Consider the following 21,570-nt stretch of genomic DNA (forward strand, 5'->3'; position numbering starts at 1 on the left):
TACATGAATGTGATCTGCTGATTTCAGATATGTAAGCATAAATTACCTTTGTTGTATTCCCTGGCGGCGGCATGGTGGTGCAGTGGTTAGCACTGTTGCCTCACACCTCTGGGACCCGGGTTCGGATCTCCGCCTGGGTCACATGTGTGTGGAGTTTGCATGTTCTCCCCATGTCGTCGTGGGGTTTCCTCCGGGTACTCCGGTTTCCCCCCACAGTCCAAAAACATGTTGAGGCTAATTGGACTTGCTAAATTGCCCGTAGGAATGCATGTGAGAGTGAATGGTGTGTGAGTGTGCCCTGCGATGGGCTGGCCCCCCATCCTGGGTTGTTCCCAGCCTCGTGCCCATTGCTTCCGGGATAGGCTCCGGACCCCCCGCGACCCAGAAGGATAAGTGGTTTAGAAAATGGATGGATGGATGGTATTCCCTGGCCTTCAGGGAATACTTATGGTTTTAGCACTGTCCCCCTGTCGCTGCAGATACTTTGGCATGCAAGCCAACAACTCAAAAACCGTTCGACGAATCCTTTTCAAACTTTGTACAGGTATTGGTGAGGAACTAGAACTGATTTAATTTTGAAACAGTCCCAAAATGGAAGCAGCGCCACATAGTGATAATGAAAAAAGCAGCAGTTTTGATGCTTGACCCTGCTAAGACCATAATTCAATAACCGTTTGATGGATCTTTTTCAGTCTTTGCAGAGGCATTATAGGGGGCTGGAATGGAACTGATAAAATTTTGAAACAGCTCGCCAGCAAATTGAAGTAGCAGTGATAGTAAGAAAAGAGGGCAGCTTTTACACTTGATCCCATTAAGATGGTAACTTGAACGGTTTTTGACAGGTCCATTGCAGAGGGTATTTATGGGTGCTGTAATGAAACTGAGTAAATTGCTCACTGGAGGGCGGACCCATGTAACTCTAGTGCTCAGTCGGGGCCCTATGGGTAGAGGCCGACCACGAGGCCTGACCCCAGGGCAGGACCCTGTTAACCCTAATCCAGGCAAAGTTACAGGGTCCTCTCTGTTTCTCTTCATAGGGGCCTTTGCAGACATCCAGACATGAGCTTGTTTTGCTCAGTGAGTAACACCATGGCCCCACAATTACGGAGCTGTGAGTTCAGTTCTGACCCTGACAAAAAATCAGTATAATGTTGCAAGTTTTCTGTGTTCACTAGTTTCCATCAACAGACTGTGTGAACTGTGACTTTGTGTATACTACTCTGGGTACCTTGGGTCCTGTTGTAAGCTCCCAGCACAGCAGTTCCCTGTACTGGAGAAGCAGTAATGGAATATGAATGGGAATCTACAGTAGATGTACTGTTTACAGTGAAATGTAGTTCAGAAAAAGAGAGAATGTCAACCTTGAGAGGATCACTTACCTCAGCAGTGACATTTAGGTCTCTCGTGCCTCTTCCTATCATGTCAGTAGATGGATTGGGAGAGCATGGGGGTCATGTAGTCGCTGGAATGGGGTCTGTGGCACTCCTGATATTTTTGTAAGACGGTGAAGGTCTCCTCGTGCTCCTTATTTTGCTGTGTGGCTGCTAGACATGGACGTTATCCAGTGACCAGAGATGAAGACTGGACTCCTTTGGTACTGTGTCTCTTCGGAGAATCCTTGGCTACCACTGGTTTGACTTTGTGTCAAATGAGTGGTTGCTCAGGGAGTCCCGCGTGAGTCAGGTTACCTGCATTGTAAGTGTCAGGTACAGCACTATGACCATGTGGCATGATTCCCTGAGGGTGATCCAGCTCGCAGGGTCCCTACTACCCTATTCCAGTGCAATCTCCCCAACCTGACCTGACCTGATCTGAAATTAAGGTAGTGGTCCAAGCTGTAGGTTTACTGACAGACCACTGTAGGTCCTTATCAATGAAGTGTACCATTCTATCAAGACTGAGGATAATAAGTAATATAATTCAAGTGCTATAATAGTACCCTCAAACAGTGATCCTCCTTTATTGGTCTGTAACATACAATATTGCCTGCCCAAGAGCCCACTGCAGCAGGCTCGCAGGAAATATGAAAGAGCTTTGTGCGTGGAGATGTGATCTTTCCACATGATTTCAAGTGAAAACATGAAAAGTCATCTTTAAAACGAAGGCTTTCGCTATTGCAAATGTCACACTATTTAAGGTCTCAGGAAGTCTAGGGGAAGCACAAATATATAGTGCATATAGCTGTGTCTCACATAAAAAGGTTGTGCATACTCTGCTCATATTGTTGAAAATGGAGTAACACTTTGCCATGAATTTTTAATTTTAGTATGAGCCCATATAGTTAAGTCTTGACTGTTTACACGTAAACACTTAAAAAAGATATAGCTGAGGTCCTGGATTCAGTCTCCTGCATTTTCTCTCTAACCCCCTCAAAGAATTTCTTGCAGGGATTAATTCAGTATGTTTTAACAACATATAAAAAGACCAGATGAGTTAGGAGCAACACTTTACTTGAGGGGGCACAAATAATGTAATAGTACATCCATCCATCTATTTTCCAAACCGCTTATCCTACTGGGTCGCAGGGGGTCCGGAGCCTATCCCGGAAGCAATGTGCACAAGGCAGGGAACAACCCAGGATGAGGGGCCAGCCCGTCGCAGGGCACACTCACACCATTCACTCTCACACACACCCCTACGGGCAATTTAGCAACTCCAGTTAGCCTCAGCATGTTTTTGGACTGTGGGGGGAAACCCCACGACGACATGGGGAGAACATGCAAACTCCACACACATGTGACCCAGGCGGAGACTCGAACCCGGGACCCAGAGGTGTGAGGCAACAGTGCTAACCAGTGCAGCTGTCAGAGTTCGCTGGTTAAAGCGGGTAGTGCGCACAGGCTGACAAATGGACAGGAAGCAGGCAAGCAGGCGGAGTACGGGGAAAACGGGGATTTATTCGGGATCGGGACGGAGCAGACAGCACTAAGACTAACTAACATCAATGACGGACCAGAAACTAAGGCAAGTCATGGACTGAAATAGACGAGACTGGGCGAAAATAAGTGGACACAGCTGGGCAAGATCAGGGAAGCACACGTGGGTAATCAGGGGGCGTGGCACACACGAGGATCGTACGAGCCGGGCATGACAGCACCACCATGCCGCCCCTGAAGTAGTACACTCTTACTTAATTCATTAATTAACCAGAAAGTATTAGTTATATACTGATCCCACGTTCGTTCATTCTTAATCATAACAGTTACTGTATTTGTTCATCATTTGTACTTGAGTAGTTACTGAGTTATTACTGAGTAATGTATATTTGAACAATATAAAATATAATAATATATGTGCTATAAATCAACAAACCATTGTCCTTTCCTTTTATCCACTGCAGGGCTGCAGGAAGCAGCATACAGAGGAAATGCCTTGGGCGGGATGGTAGCCCGGATCAGGGCTCACATACTGGCTCACATGTGGGCAATGAAGAAGTAGCACTTCACGTGTACGGGAGAAAAACAGCAGCCAGAGGAATCCTATGCAATCTCAGTGAGAATAAACTCCCCAGACCCAGGACTGGGGCAGGAATTGCAGGATTCTCCTCTAGCATTTATTTTGGCATACTGTATTTATTGCTATTATCCTTGATACATGTTTATATTTGCCAATAATTGAAATTGAAATAAACATGATTATTATTCATCCATCCTCGTACCACATATCCTGGAGACGAGGGCCTGGAGCTTATCCCAGGTAGCATAGGACACAATGGTATACTTTTGGATGGGATGCCAGTCCATTGCAGGGAATGCACTCACTCACACACTGTGGGCAATTTAGAGATGACAGTCTATTATTATTAGGATATGTTAGGTTGAAGAAACTGTTATTAATCATTTGTTATCATTTCTGTATAATCAGGAATGAGTGTAAATATGTATATACATTATTTTGTTTTCCTCTAGCCTCGTACTTTAGATTATATTAATAATAGCATTCCCACCTTAGCAAAACCAGAACTTTCTCTTCTTGCTCTCACCTCCCTATTTTGCGAGACCCCTGCGCCTCCCACTGACTATACATAAAGGAGCCAAGGGGAACCACCCTTTGTAGCACATTCTGCTGAGAGTGTGGGTACCCTTGCGCAAGTAAAACTTTAAAGTGTGTTGTCTCGTAATTCATAGTGTGTGCAGAGTTGGGGTGGAAAGCCTGACGCTTTCTCCAACATATAATTTGGTCCTTCGAGCCGGATCCGAGGACACCTGACGACATCGCCAGCGCGCCGAGAGGAGCGACACTGAAGCCTGCCGGCAGCCACTCGGAGACGGGTGCAAGAAAGACCTGAGACGTGAATTCGTCATCAGGCCGGTGGTTAGAACTGCGCTCGACGTCTGGTGATGCCTGACGGACCTCGGTGACGGAACACAAGCACACGGGATAGGTGAGACAACAAGGTTATTCAGCGAAATAACCGGGTCAATTGACGTGGGTTAGGCTTAGCCGTAATTAAGCGGGTTAGGCTTAGCCGTAATTAAGTGAGTTAGGCTTAGCCGTAATTAAGCGGGTTAGGCTTAGCCGTAATTAAGCGGATTAGGCTTAGCCGTAATTTAGCGGGTTAGGCTTAGCCGTAATTAAGCGGGTTAGGCTTAGCCGTAATTTAGCGGGTTAGGCTTAGCCGTAATTAAGCGGGTTAGGCTTAGCCGTAATTAAGCGGGTTAGGCTTAGCCGTAATTAAGCGAAGTATGAACGTACATGAACTGTCTGAATGACTGGATTAAGACTATTATAGAAGCTTAGAGTTGCTTCTGTCAGTCCATTTTTTTATTTTGCCTGGTGGGAAAGAAGTACTGGTGATTGAGGGACCAAGGACGGGTTTCATCCCTGAAAACCGATACCGCTGCGCGAACAGCGTGCAGTAGAAGGCCGTATTGGTGTCCTCCCACATATCTCGTACCAGTGAATTTCCACCCAGGACCTGTGTAGTGCGGAGAAAGAAAAAAAAATGGGAAAGAATCAGAGTAAGAAGATTGAATTAGAGGGAGATGAGAAGTTCATGGAAGGATATAAACCAGGTTCAGGACAAATAAGTAATCGGAGGTGGAGGAAAAAACATGGATTTGAAGGGAAACTCCACACTCCAGATATCTTAAAATTACAAGGAAATTTAAAACTAGAAATGTTACGAACCTTGAAGAAAGGAAAATTGGAGAAAAGGAAGAAAGAATATAAGTATTCAGATAATTGGTTGGAACAAAGTAAGTTAAGAGATATACGTAGAAAGCAGAAAAAGGATGATAGAAAGGATAAATTAACTGCAGCCGCTCTAGTCACTTTAGATGATGAGACGGTGGCCAAAATAAAACATAGAGAAAATAGACCACCAGCACCGCCACTATTGCCTGACCCTGTGCAACCCGTAGATAGAAGGGAAATAAAACAACCATCAGCTACGGGCACAATACCAAAGAAGCCATCAGCTCCTCCTCCTTCTTCCCCCATTATAACTAGGAGTAGAGATCCTACGTTATACCCTGTGCGCGATCTAGCTACTGCTAAGGTTCGATGGCATCTGCGAAATGAAGGCATTGATATTGATAGTGAAGAGGAAGAAATAGAATTTCAATGCCCCCTAGTGGAGGTGGCAAACCCTAATAGAGAGCCAGATGGAGGACCTGAAACTATGTTAGTCTATAGACCATGGACAGCTGAAGATAGAACGGCAGCATTAAAGGGAATACCTCCTGTTGATGAAGGGGTACCAGAATTTTGGACAGCAATATTGGAACTACAGAGTAGTTTCCACTTGAATGGTACAGAAATGTTCCAATGTTTAAAACAGCTGTTCAACCATAAGTGGGAAAGAGTAGCAGGAGACTTTACTGGTCATGGACCAGACAATCAACCACTTGCACATAACTCACAAGCTCTACAACAGAGTATGCAGCAATTACATGGAAGGGTAGAGACAGTGTTTATGAAACGAGCAGATTATGGCAGAATTTCACAATGCAAGCAAAAAGATGGAGAAGAGCCAGAGGATTTTATGGATAGGATGCGGGTGCTGTTTAGAGGGAATTCAGGAATTCCTCATAATGAGGAAAATGGAGGAGTTTATCAGCAACAATTATAACGCGCGTTCATCACAGGGCGAAAACCTGAACTGAAGAGATATATAGATAAACATTGGGTACATCAGAATACTGGTTCAGTACAGCAAGCCCTAGAATATGCCCAACACGCCCATACAGCACAAAAACAGAAATCAGACACAGTGTTCGCTGCTACTGACACTGTTGCAATAGTACACATGAATCCTCCGGGGAGGGGAGGGTTCAGAGGAAGGGGACGAGGCCGAGGAAGGGGGCGAGGTGCTTTTAGAAACAATCAGCGAAATTTATTACAGCAAGATAACACTTGCTGGACATGCGGAAGACCTGGGCACTTAGCTAGGCAATGTAGAACCAAGGCTATAAACAACCGAAATTCCACAGAGAATCAATGATAATTAGCCTGTGAATCATCAAAGGAGTCAGATAAGCTGTTAGAACAGGATGAGACAGAAGAGATAGATTTGCAAGCAGTTTGCCAGCTGCTAGCACAAAAACAACCTGAAGAACTGCCAAAACGAAGGCTTATTATAAATGGGAAAATATATGAGTGCCTATGTGATACCGGAGCCTGTAGAACAGTGTTAACCACTAGCCCTCCAAGGGTCACCTTTTCTTCGTCCTCCATAAATATACAAACTGCAGGAGGCCAAGCTGACAGTCATCAATTGACAAATCCAGTTAGCATAAAAGATGAGGAAACAGAGTTAGAATGTCACGCCCAAGTGCTAATAAGCCCTTCATGTCCAGTCAATCTGTTAGGAAGGGATCTTATGATACAAATGGGTATTAGTGTGATTGCAACACCCACTGGCATGAAGGCCATAGTAGAAAAACAAACTCTCGTGATAAATGGCATGTCAGCCCCGCAATATTACTGGTCCCTAGATCTGGGGGGGACAGCACAGACACTTGAATTATTGCGGAAGACTAGAGAAAAACAAGGCAGAGACAAAATAAATGACATGCCAGAGGGAGCCCTCCATGTCACTATGTGGTATAAATCCAGCCCTGGCCCAGATTACCAATATGACCGACAGTTCCATGCGTTAGGACCCTCTTGCATAACGCTGCAACATTTATATGTGAGTCCTGAGACAGGCTATTCAGCAACTTCTGTGTTGCTAGGTCCCAAGCAAAAGGAATTGTTCCGAGAGAGAGCACCCCATGTGTCACTCTCAAAACCTGCACAAGGCAAATGGCAGGATTTGGGGACCTTTATTGAAAATGCATCCCATAGGTCTAGAGTAAACCATTATAAATCAGTGCCAGGGTCAGAGTGGAAATATGATGAGGAAGCAAGGATTTGGAGATTCCCACTAGGGTGGAGAGTTAAAGTCACTCCCACCACACACCTAGAGGATCAGACATGACAAGATCTCTTAGTGACACAAGAGGTAGATGAGCCAGATTTAAGTGATCTCCCAGAAGGGTTATGGTCTACCTCCCCAACTGGCGTAGGATTAGTGAAGGGATTCCCACCTTACAAGGTAGTCCTGAAATCAGAACATCGCCCAGTGGTGAGACAATACCCATTAAAACCAGAAGCAGAAAAAGGCATAGCCCCAGTCGTGCAGGACATGTTAGCATCAGGGATATTGCGGAAGGCACCTGAGGCCACTTGCAACACCCCTATCTTTCCTGTGCAGAAGGGAAACACTGGGAAATGGAGAATGGTGCAGGACTTAAGGCCAGTAAATAAAATAGTGCAACATGCCGCACCAGATGTGCCAAACCCACACCTTTTGCTCAATTCTCTGACCCCTGATAAGAAGTATTTTTCAGTAGTGGATCTGAGTAATGCCTTTTTCTCAGTACCACTACATCCTGATTCACAACACTTATTTGGTTTCACTTATAAAGGACATAAATACACATACACTAGACTCCCTCAAGGGTTTTCAGAAAATCCACATGTGTATACAATGGCTCTTAGATACTCAATGAGTTCCTGTAAAATAACGCCCCATAGTCAAGTGCTATTGTATGTAGATGATATATTAATTGCCTCAGATACAAAACAACATTGCAAAGAAGCCACGCTGTTAGTGTTACAGCATTTGTATGATACAGGACATAAAGCATCAAAACGAAAATTACAGTATTGCAGAGAGGAAGTTATATATCTTGGACATAAACTCTGCCAACAAGGTCGATCGTTATTAGAAACTAGAAAACAGGCAATACAAGAGGCACCAAAACCAAAGACTAAACAGCAAATGATGTCCTTCTTAGGACTTTGTAATTATTGCAGAGAATGGCTACCTGATTATGCTGCACTCGTCCAACCTTTACAAACCCTGATTTATGGGAAGGACATGGCACTGAAAGATAAAATTCAGTGGACAAAAGAAGGAGAATTGGCATTCACAAATCTAAAAATGATGTTACAAACTAATGTGACACTTGCTCTGCCAGATTATCAACAACCATTTACCCTATGTGTTGATGCAAATCAAGGGTATATGAAAGCAGTATTAACACAGCCATTCGGCGCAAAAGAGAGGCCATTAGCATTCTATTCTAAACGATTAGATGCAGTGGCAGCTGGTTTTCCGCAGTGTTTACAGGCATGTGCAGCTGCTGCAGAAGCAGAGAAATTATCAGCAGAACTAGTGTTGTGTCACCCACTCACCCTGAAGGTGCCACATTCGGTCTCATTGGTTCTTTTGCAGACGCCGCTACCGTTCCTCACACATGCTAGACATCTGACCTTAGTCTCACTCCTGCTTTCACAGTCAAACATTACTATACAGCGATGTGGTCCTCTCAACCCTAGCACCCTTCTTCCGACAACGGAAGATGGAGAACCACATTCGTGCAAAGCAGTTGTGGAAGAACAAACTAAACCCAGAGCAGATATTTTACAGACCCCAATACCAGACTCAACGGTTGTTTTTGTACATGGATCAGCATCAAAAAATGACATGGGGAAGAACAAGGTTGGATATGCTGTAGTTACATCTACTGAAGTGTTAGAGGCCAATGCACTCCCCCCTGCTTGTTCAGCACAAGCGGCTGAACTCTATGCTGTAATTAGGGCATGCGAGCTTTTCAAAAACAAGCCACTTACTATATACACTGATAGTCAATATGTGTTTGGAGCTGTTCATCACCATGCAAGAGTGTGGAAAAATAGAGGATTCAAGACATCGCAAGGAACATCTTTAACTCATACGAACTTATTACTCAGGTTGTTAGATGTTGTGCAATTACCAAATTGCCTTGCAATATGCAAATGTAAGGCACACCAAACTGATGCTTCCGCAATAGCTAAAGGAAATAGTTTTGCGGACATGACAGCAAAAAGTGCTGCACAAAAACAACCTGCCTTAAATGTTACAGATGTCTTGTTGATAGATAGTGATGTATTATGTGATGCACAGACTCATGCACATAAAACAGAAATACAGAGCTGGATTAAGAAGGGAGCAATACAACAAGGGAAAGTTTATTATATGAATGACAAGCCCATCCTACCAAAAAATGTATACAAGACAGCTGCCTTAGTGAGCCATGGAAATACTCATGTCTCAACAGGAGGGATGGTACATATCATCCAGCAATACTTTTATACTATAAATTTTTCTGATTACGCAAAGCAATTTTGTCGAGCGTGCTTAATTCGCTGCAAACATAATGCACAGGGTAACATGAGACCAAAACGTGGCCAGTTTCCCGCAGCTGAGTACCCGTTTCAAGTTGTACATATGGATTTTTATTGAATTATCTTGGTCACAAGGAAAGATGTATTGTCTAGTTATTATAGATACTTTCTCTAAATGGGTAGAGATATACCCTGTAAAGCACTGTGATGCAATGACTGTTGCAAAATGTTTGGTAGGCCATTATTTCCCTACCTATGGCATACTTCATATTATAAGATCAGACAATGGGACTCATTTTGTAAATCAGACCATGTCCCTCTGCTCACAAGCACTCGGGTTTACGATCAAAAATCATTGTGCTTATCACCCCCAGAGCGCAGGCTTGGTGGAGAGAACTAACGGCACCATTAAAACAAGGCTCAGAAAGACAGTGGAAGAGACAAAAAGGCCGTGGCCAGAATGTTTGTCTCTAGTAAAATTATGGATGAGAATAACTCCCACTCCTGCAGGATTGACACCATTTGAAATAATGTATGGTAGACCGTTTCCCTTAGCAACCGAAATGAGTGATATAGGAAAAGCAGACAGAGAAAATATGTTAGCCGATTGGATGCGTAAGCTATTATCATCACAACAAAAACATAGCCCCAGTAGTCTGCCGGTAAATTCTGTTTCTGTTCAACAGGATAATCTGCAGCCAGGAGATTGGATCCTGGTCAAGGTCCTGTTGCGAAAGGATTGGAGCACACCCCGGTGGGACGGACCCTATCAAGTCCTCCTCACAACACCAACAGCGGTGAAAATAGCAGAGCGACCTTCCTGGATACATAAGAGTCACTGTAAGCCCATCAAGCCCGTATCAGAGACTTCTGTACCTTCGGAGAAGCAGTGGAAGTCCGCTACAAAGGCTCAGCAATCAATAGGATACTGACGTCTCAACCCGGTGAAGAAAACAGCTGATCTGCACTCCATTTAGAATGGCTCTGATTGGGTGGGGATGTGGTAAGGTAACTCTCGGTGTAATTGTCTTTATGGGAATTGTTGGTCTGCTTCTGCCCACACCAAAGCAGGTGTTTCGTCCACCTAGATGGACACATGACGTCTCCCACCTGAGGCCTATCTCCACAAATGAGACCCATCCTTTCCTACAAAACTATTGGTACCGTTATGTTTATGATTCAGCAAAGAAAGACAATTTAACTAATTGTTATGTCTGTACCCACATGCCATCTCATGCCGATGGATTAACTATATATGGGAAACCTATGAATAAGTCACAAGCAAAGTGTGCTGCCTCTTTTGCAGGTGTAGGCTATCAGCATGATTATATAAAAATAGATGACACAGATCCATATACTGCTGGTTTGGATAATGGCGTATGTGCGCAGCAGTTTTGGATCGATTTTGCTATAAAAGTGTCAAATATATCCTTCCGCTTATCTGTCCACCTGAACATGGACCCTAAAACATTTAATCACTCAATGTGTTATGACCAAATGAACGGCACCCACCATATGGGGAACACCACCAACTGTGCCCAAATACTAGTACACGGAGAAGGTGCCCCGGTAAACATAAGTGGATTTAGTAATGGCACCTACTGGGTGCAAGAAGTAGCTTGGTTATGTGGACCCCGTGCATATTTCATTTTGCCCTATAACTGGTATGGTGTGTGCGCTCCAATCTTTGTGTCAGACCATACTTTCCTGGTGTCACTGTCGTCTACACCAGCGAACCACAGGCGCCGGTCCACTATAACTACCGCCCCTCTCCGTCCTCATGACAGTGTCTGGGGTTCAGATGTTCCCCAGGAGTTCAAACATTGGTCTACAGACCAGAAAGTATTAATGTCTCTTTTTCCCTGGGTAGGAACAGCAAAGAATACGTTACGATTAGAAACTATTGATTATCCTTTGGGGCTGTTCATAAATAACTCCATCATAATAAATGAGCAACAGAATGGAGAGATAGATGCTATTAAACAGATGGTCATTCAGAATAGAATGGTTTTAGACATACTTACTGCTGCACAAGGTGGTGTGTGCGTGCTTTTAAATAATACCTGCTGTACGTATATTCCCGATAATGTGCACTCACCCAACATGACTGCAGCCTTGGACCGTCTGCGAGAACTTCAGAAGATCATGACCCTAGACCCTCATGCTGGCCCCTCATGGTTGAATTGGTTCCTCACTGGGTCCTGGTGGCAGTTACTGCTAAAGTTCTCACTCCCCATTCTTGTTACATTATTATTTGTATGTTGTTGTTTCATTTGTATTTTACCCTGCCTCCGTTCCATGATACAACACACTTTTAGTTCTGTTTTTCTGCTATACACTGCAGAAGAACAAATGGATTTACTAACCTTGTCTAGCCCTCTTGATAATGATGATGATGTGATCTGAATGACGGTTGTGCTGAAAGTGCTTTTGCAATTTGTACAATACTGATGTTTCTGATCATACTGTCATGATAAACAGGAGGGACTGTTAGGTTGAAGAAATTGTTATTAATCATTTGTTATCGTTTCTGTATAATCAGCAATGAGTGTAAATATGTATATACGTTATTTTGTTTTCCTTTACCTTCATAATTTAGATTATATTAGTTTACATGTATCCTGAGCACGTGTTTAAATAGTTGTCCACCTGAGTAAAACCAGAACTTCTTCTTACTCTCACAGTCCTTTCTTTGTTCTCACTCCAAGACCCCTGCCCCCCATTGACTATAAATAAAGGTGCCAAGGGGAACCACCCTTTGTAACACATTCCTTTGTAGTGCATCCTGCAGAGAGTGAGGTTACCCTTGTGCAAGTAAAACTTTAAGTGTGTTGTCTTGTAATTAATAGTGTGTGCAGAGTTGGGGTGGAAAGCCTGACGCTTTCCCCAACAGCTAAAATCATCCTAGTATTTGCAGCGACCGTCCAGTGCAGCCATGTATTTTTTGACTTGGCCGCTAGCAGACCTCATACAGCTAGTCTATTTCTCACTGACTTTTTAACCAATATATTTAATTATTTAATTGAGCTGTTGGTGAAATTTAACAAAATCGTGGAACGGCTGAGGTGCCCCTGAGGAGAAGTTTGGGAACTGAAGCGGTGTTCATCTAGCCATCCAACTAGATATCAGTAACTTTTTAGGAAACAGAAGAAATTATTACTAGTTTTTATTGTGTTACTCTTAATTTGCAGACGTTCTAATGTTAAATTGTGTTTTTTTGTTCTAAGCCAAAGTACACTTGCTACCCAGATAAACAGCTTTAAACATTTCTTTGGACAGCCTAAGACTTTTGCACAGTACTGTGTTTGACAAAAAATAAATGACTGTCTTCAGTGAGCTGAGTAACATGAAAAATATTGTTTAATAGTTTTTTTCTCTGACTAAAATGTAATTAAATGTAATCCTGATTGGGGGGGGGGCTATCCCCTTCTCCTGTATATGTACATTTTATATATTATATATTTATGTCCATTTACTGTATTTCCTCCCTGTACAATGACAATAAAGGCTTTCTGTTCTGTCCTATTAATGTCCTGCTTCAGCGTCACCAAAAGCATAACTGAGTAACATAATGAAACCACAGTCTGCTGGATTAAGTTAAATTCACTGTATTACTGCAGCTGAACATAACTGACACAATCACACTGAAGCAATGTGTATAATAATCATTTAACAGGAGACATAACAGACACAAAAAACACTGGAAAATATAATTATGTCCTGTTACAATCCTGCTTCAGTGGATTAAAGTAAATAAAATTATTATAAATATATTTCAATAAATAATGAAATTTGTTTTGTTAAATAATTAACAGCCTTGCCACCCCCACCCCCCAGTAATAGGTCTGGTTGCTCCCCCGTCAGATAGAAGGGGCAGGTGCCCAGTCAGCCTTGCCACCCTCACCCTACTGTAAAGGTCCTGGTTATATCCCATCACGCAGAATGGGCTGGTGTGTGCAGGGTCCCTTCCCCACCACACTGTAAAAGGCCGGGTTACTCCCCCGTAAGACAGGACGGGACAGCCTTGCCACCCCCACCCCACGGTAAATGGTCTGGTTATGCCCCCGTCGGACAAATCAGGCGGGTGCCCAGGCACCCTTGCCACCCCCAGCCCACTGTAAAAGGTCTGGATGCTCCTCCATCAGACAGAACGGGCAGGTGCCCATGCACCCTTACTCCTCTGCCCCCACTAATCTGTCTGACTCAGATAAATTGATACATAGATAGATACTGAACCCCTCCCACGCCCGGCTGGCAAAAGCCACTAAATTTATCTGCATGCATTATCATTAATAACAGACGTGTACAAATATACACAAACATCCATTGACAATCCACTATTGGATTCATTTGCTATTGTAGATTAACATTCTATAAAGTGACTGTAGTCAGTTATAATGTCTCTCTATCAAACTGCTGCCATATTTCTTACATCCACTGGTCACGTCAATTCACAGAAAAGCGATCATTCCGGAAACAATGTGTACTTTTCAGGGACACCACTAGGGGGAGACAAAACACAGATTACTAAATAAAATAGGATCAGAATTAAATTATAAGAAAGCGGATCTATGCGCGATATGAAATACCATGATTACTCCATTTTAACGGGACATTTCTTTTTATGCAAGTTTGTAACTAGCAGTCATTTGCAATCTTTAATAATAATAAAAAAATAATAATATTATGAGCCATAAATCATCCATATATTTTGCAGGAACAGATATCGCGCCGCTGAAGTTCAGCACTTTCCCGTTTTAGATGAACGTGATGTTGCCGTTTCCTGCAGGCGACCTTTAAAAATCCAAGACAGCAGTGGTTAGATGCAGCGTGTGCAGCGGCCATATTTACGGACAAAATCAAGCTGCTGACTAAGACTTAGTTTGTGGTTAATTAATACATAAGTAACAGCATAATACTACATTATTTGTGCTTATAAAGTGTTACCGATGAGAGAACACTTTGAAAATCAGTAAATAACATTTTCTCTTGCCTTGACTCTAAATCAGACCTAGACGTGTTTGAGTAGATTACCAGGTTTCCTCTGGTTATTGCACTTACCGCACACAATATGGTGAAAATGTAAGTGAACCGAAATCTCCATGCAATGAATTAGCATCCTGTGAGTATCAAGTGCTGCACGCCATACATTAGCAATGGGCATCAGATCACTGTATTCAACAGGGTGAGGGGTTATTCAGGAAGGACGAGTGTATTATTATAAAACAGATTAATAAATCAGCTTGTTTAAGCAGTTATTACTGTATGTCTTGTTCAATAATCCAACATACTTTCCCAGCTGGCAGCTTTCAAAGAAGATTGACCTTTCTTGCAAAATTCGACATTTATGAAGGCCTCTATACCTTAACCAGCTTACAATTAAATGCAGCACGGCCCTTGATGTCCTGTCTGGATGTCTGGAGGTAATTTTCTGTACTGAGTTAGATGAAATGCATGAATCCATTTCCAAAAGCTGTTTATCTGGGTCCCCGCGATGGGGCCCCTTGGATATGGTGCCAGTATCTCACAGGCCTTGGACACTGAATCACTCAGGCATTTCTGAGTCGCATCTTTATTTAGCCTGATCTTTATTTTTTGTCTGGCAAATTTAACACAAACCAGTGTGTGGCCTGAATGCCACACTAATGAAAGCTAATTCAGTGGCAGGAAAAGGTTTCCCGCTTATTTACATATATGTCAGAGGTTCACAGGGCTGCCAGCTTTGGTCTCCTGGCTGCTGTGACATTTTCAATTCGAGACAAATCTGCACACGCATTTACATTCATGTAACAGTTATATTACCTTGTAAATAGTCTATAGGGTTTGCAAGCTACCCAAACGCCATTGATGTAACTAAATATAAATTTATAATAGAATAATATAGAATTGTCTATCCCAGGAACAACAGGCGCAGGCGGGAACCAACCCTGGGCGGGAACCAACACACCACAGGGCACACACACTCACACAGCCACACTCAGACAAGTACAGAGCCAATTTAAAGACGCCGATCAGCCAACCCTGAACGCCTTTGGACTGTGGGAAGAGACCGGAGCAGCACTGAAACACCTCACTCCAAACGGGCTTCAGTGCAGGTAATATATTAAAGCAGTGTTATGGTGGGGCGTCTATGATGGGGGGGGGTGAGAGGTGGTGTTCAGGCTTAATCCAAAGTAGATTAGTGGGTTTCATTAGGATTTTAGATGATGCCGAATCCCCAGAGAGCTGCAGAAGCCAGAGGACTGCAGTCTCAGATTGACTTGAGTTTTGTAGGGCTCCTTGTAGTGTTCAGAAAGGTGCTCGGTCAAGCAAAGTTTCTGCCAGACGTGCTCCAGTCACCTAAGGCTGATCTTAGCAAAGTAGCCGACCTCACTGACACCCTCAGAAAGACCTTTGGAGAACATAGCAAAGAGGACAGCTTTACTGCGCTGTGGGTACAGTGACTGAAACATGCAGTGATTGCCACATTCCTGCCACTGTCAAACCAAAAAGAACCAAACACACCTCAAGCAGACCACATGATAGTCTTGTCACATCTACACCTGGACAGCAAAGACATGTTAACAGCAAAGACGCCTTCAGAAAAGGAGCATTTATTCCCACCATGGAGTCCATGATCAGGGTTTATAAACTGAGGGAAAGGGTAAATTGCCTGAATTTTTTTGCTCTCCTGCTCTGCCTCTTTCTCCATAAGCTTTCTTTGATTCATTTTATCTTCATGTCCTTCATTTTAATGACCTAGAGGTCTGGTCACTCCGCTCTGAGTGTTTGAGGAGGGACTGGAACTGTAGACCTTAACTTTCTCTCCATCACAGTTCTGCTGGTGAGACTCCATGTCCTAATGGAGTTGTTCTGTAAGCCAGGAGAGCTTTCTGATCCTAATCTTTATTCAGTATCTGTTTGACTGCTCTAACAGCTCTCTGACTCTCTGCTGCACTGGGAAAATTCAGGGGCTACTACTGACATGTTCAGGTTGTGAGAGTCGGCAGATTGGCTACTTCTATGTATCTGGAGAAGTGATCACTGCAGCTAAGTAGTGATCTTTTTCCCACTGGGAAATATCTGCAGCCGCTCTCTACCATGGTGTTGTGTTCACTGACTGTAATTACAACCTCAGAACATTAGGTGGCAGTGTTAAAAGGCAGAGACCGTAGGATGAGAGAAGAGAGAGAAGAAGTGTGAATAAGAGTGAGACGTATACGACATGCTTGCTCCTGTGCTACCTTGATTATTTCTATGTAATGTTTTGTTAAGTAAACAGCATTTTGTTCTAACGCATTCGTATATGCTCCGGCCTGCTTATTCGAGCGCCTTACTACATTTCTGGCAACACTACATTTTTGGCGACGAGTTTTGTGTTTTCACCTCTTCTTTTTTTTGCTGACTCACCATGGCTGGAAACGTGCCTGCACCTCCGATGTTTTTGCCGTGTCCGGGAGAGCCCCCGATACCTTTCGACATGTGGCTGCGGATTTTCAAGAACTACCTACTGGTAATTAATGCAACGGGAAATGCTTGGCCTGAAGCGCGCAGGAGAGCTACGCTACTCCACTGTCTCGGAACCGAGGGACAACGGACTTTCTACTCGCTACCAGATACGGGTGACTCCTTTGACTCTGCTGTCACTGCTTTAGAGAAACATTATACACCTAAAGTAAACGTTGTTGTGGAACGACATACCTTCAGACAGCGAAAACAAGCACCTCATGAGACTATTATACAGTATGCGGCCGTATTGCGTGATCTCGCTTCAAAATGTGGATTTGATGATAAAACCGATGAGATGATCCGTGATCAGCTGATTGAACATGTGAATAACTCAAACATAAGAGAGAGGCTCCTGCTCGAATCGGATCTGACACTGGACAAAACCTTAACACTTGCATCACAAGTAGAATCTGCTATTCAACAAGCTAAAACTATAACAGGAAACGACAGTGTCCCAGTGCAAGCTGTACAACCCCGTTCACAATTCACTAAAAAGAAATACACACAGCACATTCATCCTAATAAGCCATTCAATGCCTCCACTACATCTTCCCGCAGCTGTTTCAGGTGTGGTTCTAACACACATCTGGCTAATTCTTCTCAGTGTCCTGCAGCCAAAGCAACTTGCAAGTCTTGCCATAAAGTTGGACATTTTGCTCGTGTTTGCCGCTCATCCAAGACAAGTGATGTACGTGAGATTCAGCTACCTAAACTGACTGTGCTATACTTAAACAACACTTGCCATGCACCACATACACTCACATGCAAAATCAATATCAGTACTCCTGCTTCTCTTACCAAAGAGCATGAAATGGTTGTTGACACAGGATCAGCAGTATCTATTTTGCCACACCACATCTATGTTCAGTATTTCAATGACACACCACTGCTTCCACCTGTTAGTCAGTTAGTGACTTACACAAGGAAGAGAATTCCTGTGCTTGGTTGCCTACAAGTCAAAGTGAGTAGAGGAGTTCTCACTGCCCCAGTTACATTTTACGTGGTGAAGAAGGGCACTTCTCTTTTAGGAAGAGATCTCATGAAAGCCTTAAGCATCTGCATTGAAGGTAACACTATCCTTCCTCCCGTGTTTACCACAAACTCTGCATCTGCTCCCTGTATCCCTACTGCTCCTGCTGTTAGCTGTGTGACTGTTTCAACCGCTTCCTGCATCCCTACTACTCCAGACATTGGTTGTGCACAAAACTTTGTGCATAAGGTGAAAATTGACCCCACTGTTAAACCAGTACGCCAGAAATTACGACGCCTGCCTTTTGCTGTAAGAGCTTCTGTCTCAGCTGAACTTGACCGCTTGCTGAAAGCTGGTGTGATTGAGAACATTGATGCATCACCTTGGGTTTCGCCTATTGTAGTTACAGGACGGAAAACTGGTGGAATACGAATGTGCACAGATCTCCGTGAACCAAACAAGGCTGTGGTCACAGATTGCTACCCTCTACCTCATGTGGATGAACTGCTTGCAAATTTACAAGGTGCAAAGCTGTTTTCTACAATCGATCTGGCTAATGCATACTACCAGTTGCCTCTTCATGAAGATAGCAGAGACCTTACAGCATTCATCACACACGATGGTCTGTTTCGATTCTGCAGAGTTCCTTATGGCCTCGCATCAGCCCCCTCAGCCTTCCAGAAAATGATGGCTGACATTCTCAACGGTCTTCCAGGTGTTCAAAATTATTTGGATGACCTTATTGTCTATGGCAACTCCCCTGTTGAGCATGACCAGAACCTCAACGCTGTCCTCCAAAAGCTGAAGGAGGCTGGATTGGTTCTCAATGAGAACAAATGTCACTTCAGGAAAACCTCCCTACGCTTCCTAGGTCATGTCATTACTGTAGATGGCATTCTTCCTGACCAAGAACACATTAATGCTGTCCTGAAAGCCCCTCCTCCATCTGACGCTGTTGCCCTGAGATCGTTTCTGGGCCTAGTGTCCTGGTATTCAAAGTTTCTGCCTAACTTTGCGACGGTTGTGGCTCCTATGCGTGCCTGTGTCAGTGAAAAAGACACATTTACATGGTCTCCTGCAGCACAAAGCAGCTTTGAGGAAGTTAAGCAACTTCTTGTGAACAGTCCTGCGCTTGCTCTTTTTAACCCTTCTCTACGACCGGTAATTTCCACAGATGCAAGTGACTATGGACTTGGAGCTGTCTTTGCACAAGTACAGCCTGATGGCACAGAGAAGCCTGTGGCTTTCGCTTCCCGCACACTGACTGAAACGGAGAGGAAATACTCGACTGTTGAAAAAGAAGCACTTGCTTGTGTGTGGGCTACAGAAAAATGGAGAACATACCTGTGGGGACGTCGTTTTACTCTCCGCACAGATCATCAGGCATTGACAACACTGCTCAGCACAAAGGGAATCGGTCGGGCTGGTATGCGGGTTGCCCGCTGGTCTGCACGCCTGCTCTGTTTTGACTATGATGTTGTCTATCGACCAGGCTCCCAGAACTATACGGCTGATTGTCTCTCGCGCCTTCCCCTGCCTGCGCCTCCTGACTCTATTTCAGATTCAGAACCCGAGATGGTGGCACATATTTCTGCTGTCCTAAGCTCCCTTCCGGTGGTTGACTTCAACTCTGCTTGTTCTACTTGTCCTGAACTGTCAGCTCTGCGCTCACAAATTGAAAGTGGTTGGCCTCCATCCGTTAAATCAGTAAGTGGTATACTAGCCCTATACTATAAGATCAGAGATGAGCTCTCCGTTAAGGATAACTACATCCTCAGAGGCTCAAGACTCATCGTGCCACTCTCCTTACGACACACACTGATCACGCTTGCACATGAGAGTCATCAAGGAATTGTCCGCACAAAACAACGTCTGCGCGACCTCTACTGGTGGCCAAAGATGGATTCACAAGTTCAGTCTTGCATTGCTTCATGTATACTCTGCCAGGCTAATGATAAAACAGCTTCTACTCACCCTGCTCCTTTGCAACCAGTCCCACTGCCTGATGGACCATGGAAGAAACTTGGCCTTGATATTGTTGGACCCTTTGACACTGCAGTTGCTGCTTGTAGATACGCTATCACGCTGACAGATTATTATTCAAAGTGGCCAGAAGTTGCCTTTTCACATACCGCCACTACTGAAGATGTTATTCACTTCCTGACATCTATTTTCTGTCGTCATGGTAACCCAGAGAACATTGTCACAGACAATGGTCCACAGTTCACCTCTGCAGCTTTTGCATCATTCCTGCACACCTATGGTATCTCCCATAGCAGAACATCAGTCTACTATCCAGCTGCTAACGGAGCTGTCGAGAGATTCCATCGTGCCCTGAGAAGCTGCATTCAAACCGCTATTCAACAGTCACAACCATGGAATGAGACTGTTATGAACTGGCTCCAGGTGTATCGTGCAACGCCACATGCCGCAACTTCCACCTCACCATATGAACTACTTTATGGTAGGAAAATGCGCACCAAATTGGATATTCTTCCTCTGCCGTCTGCCATGTCTCCGCTGGATGTTTCTGCTCGTCGTGCAGTTCAGAGACATCAGAATAACATGCAGCATTACACTGATGCTAAACGTGGCGCATGCATGCCTTCTTTTCGACCAGGAGAGAGAGTGAGGATAAGGAAGCCTCATCACGTCCCTAAAGCTCATCCCAGATTTACTTCCCCTACAACCGTGAGGAAGAGGATAGGTCCAAATTCTTTCTTGCTGAGTGATGGAAAAATTTGGAATGCCTCTCATCTTGCCAAGATTCCTCCTGTGGCTGGACAAGACTGCGACACATCTCGACTGATACACACAGGTGTTAGTCATTCCCCCTCTCACAAACAGCCACGTGTTAAATACAAGCCCAAGTGGCTTAAGGACTATGTCATGCAATAGTTGATTAAAGAGAAGCTGGGATGATTCTAGTAACTTGATTGTTATAACTAAGACTGTTTACAAGGTTCGAAGTACTTCAGTTTATTCTCTAGATAAGAGTCAAGTTTAAGTATAGGTAATTTACTGTTTACAGTGATTTTACAGTTACATGTTAATGCACCTTATGTAAAGATACTTTATTCACGATTTCTGATGCAATGGTACCACAAGAGTTGTATTTGACAGAACTACATTTCAATTCATTACATTTAACTACTACGTTTTCCTGTTTGCATTCACTTTGTATAGAGAGTGTATTCTTTTACAGAGAGAGGAGATGTTGTGTTCACTGACTGTAATTACAACCTCAGAACATTAGGTGGCAGTGTTAAAAGGCAGAGACCGTAGGATGAGAGAAGAGAGAGAAGAAGTGTGAATAAGAGTGAGACGTATACGACATGCTTGCTCCTGTGCTACCTTGATTATTTCTATGTAATGTTTTGTTAAGTAAACAGCATTTTGTTCTAACGCATTCGTATATGCTCCGGCCTGCTTATTCGAGCGCCTTACTACATTTC

General features: G+C 43.8%; 1 protein-coding gene across 2 annotated transcripts; it reads left to right on the plus strand.

Moving 5' to 3' along the window:
- The first annotated feature begins 16,747 nt into the window (after window positions 1-16,747).
- On the plus strand, window positions 16,748-21,524 carry LOC125722477 (uncharacterized protein K02A2.6-like). 2 transcript variants are annotated; one of them, XM_048998656.1, is made up of 2 exons: window positions 16,748-18,638; window positions 18,757-21,524. In XM_048998656.1, exon 2 carries the CDS (start codon window positions 18,800-18,802, stop codon window positions 21,011-21,013), a length of 2,214 nt encoding a protein of 737 aa, XP_048854613.1. In that variant the 5' UTR covers window positions 16,748-18,638; window positions 18,757-18,799; the 3' UTR covers window positions 21,014-21,524. Both variants share the same exon structure in this region, with proteins under 2 accessions (XP_048854613.1, XP_048854614.1).
- The last annotated feature ends 46 nt before the right edge of the window (window positions 21,525-21,570 follow it).

The sequence above is a fragment of the Brienomyrus brachyistius genome, unplaced genomic scaffold (assembly GCF_023856365.1).
Source record: "Brienomyrus brachyistius isolate T26 unplaced genomic scaffold, BBRACH_0.4 scaffold39, whole genome shotgun sequence".
Taxonomy (NCBI): domain Eukaryota; kingdom Metazoa; phylum Chordata; class Actinopteri; order Osteoglossiformes; family Mormyridae; genus Brienomyrus; species Brienomyrus brachyistius.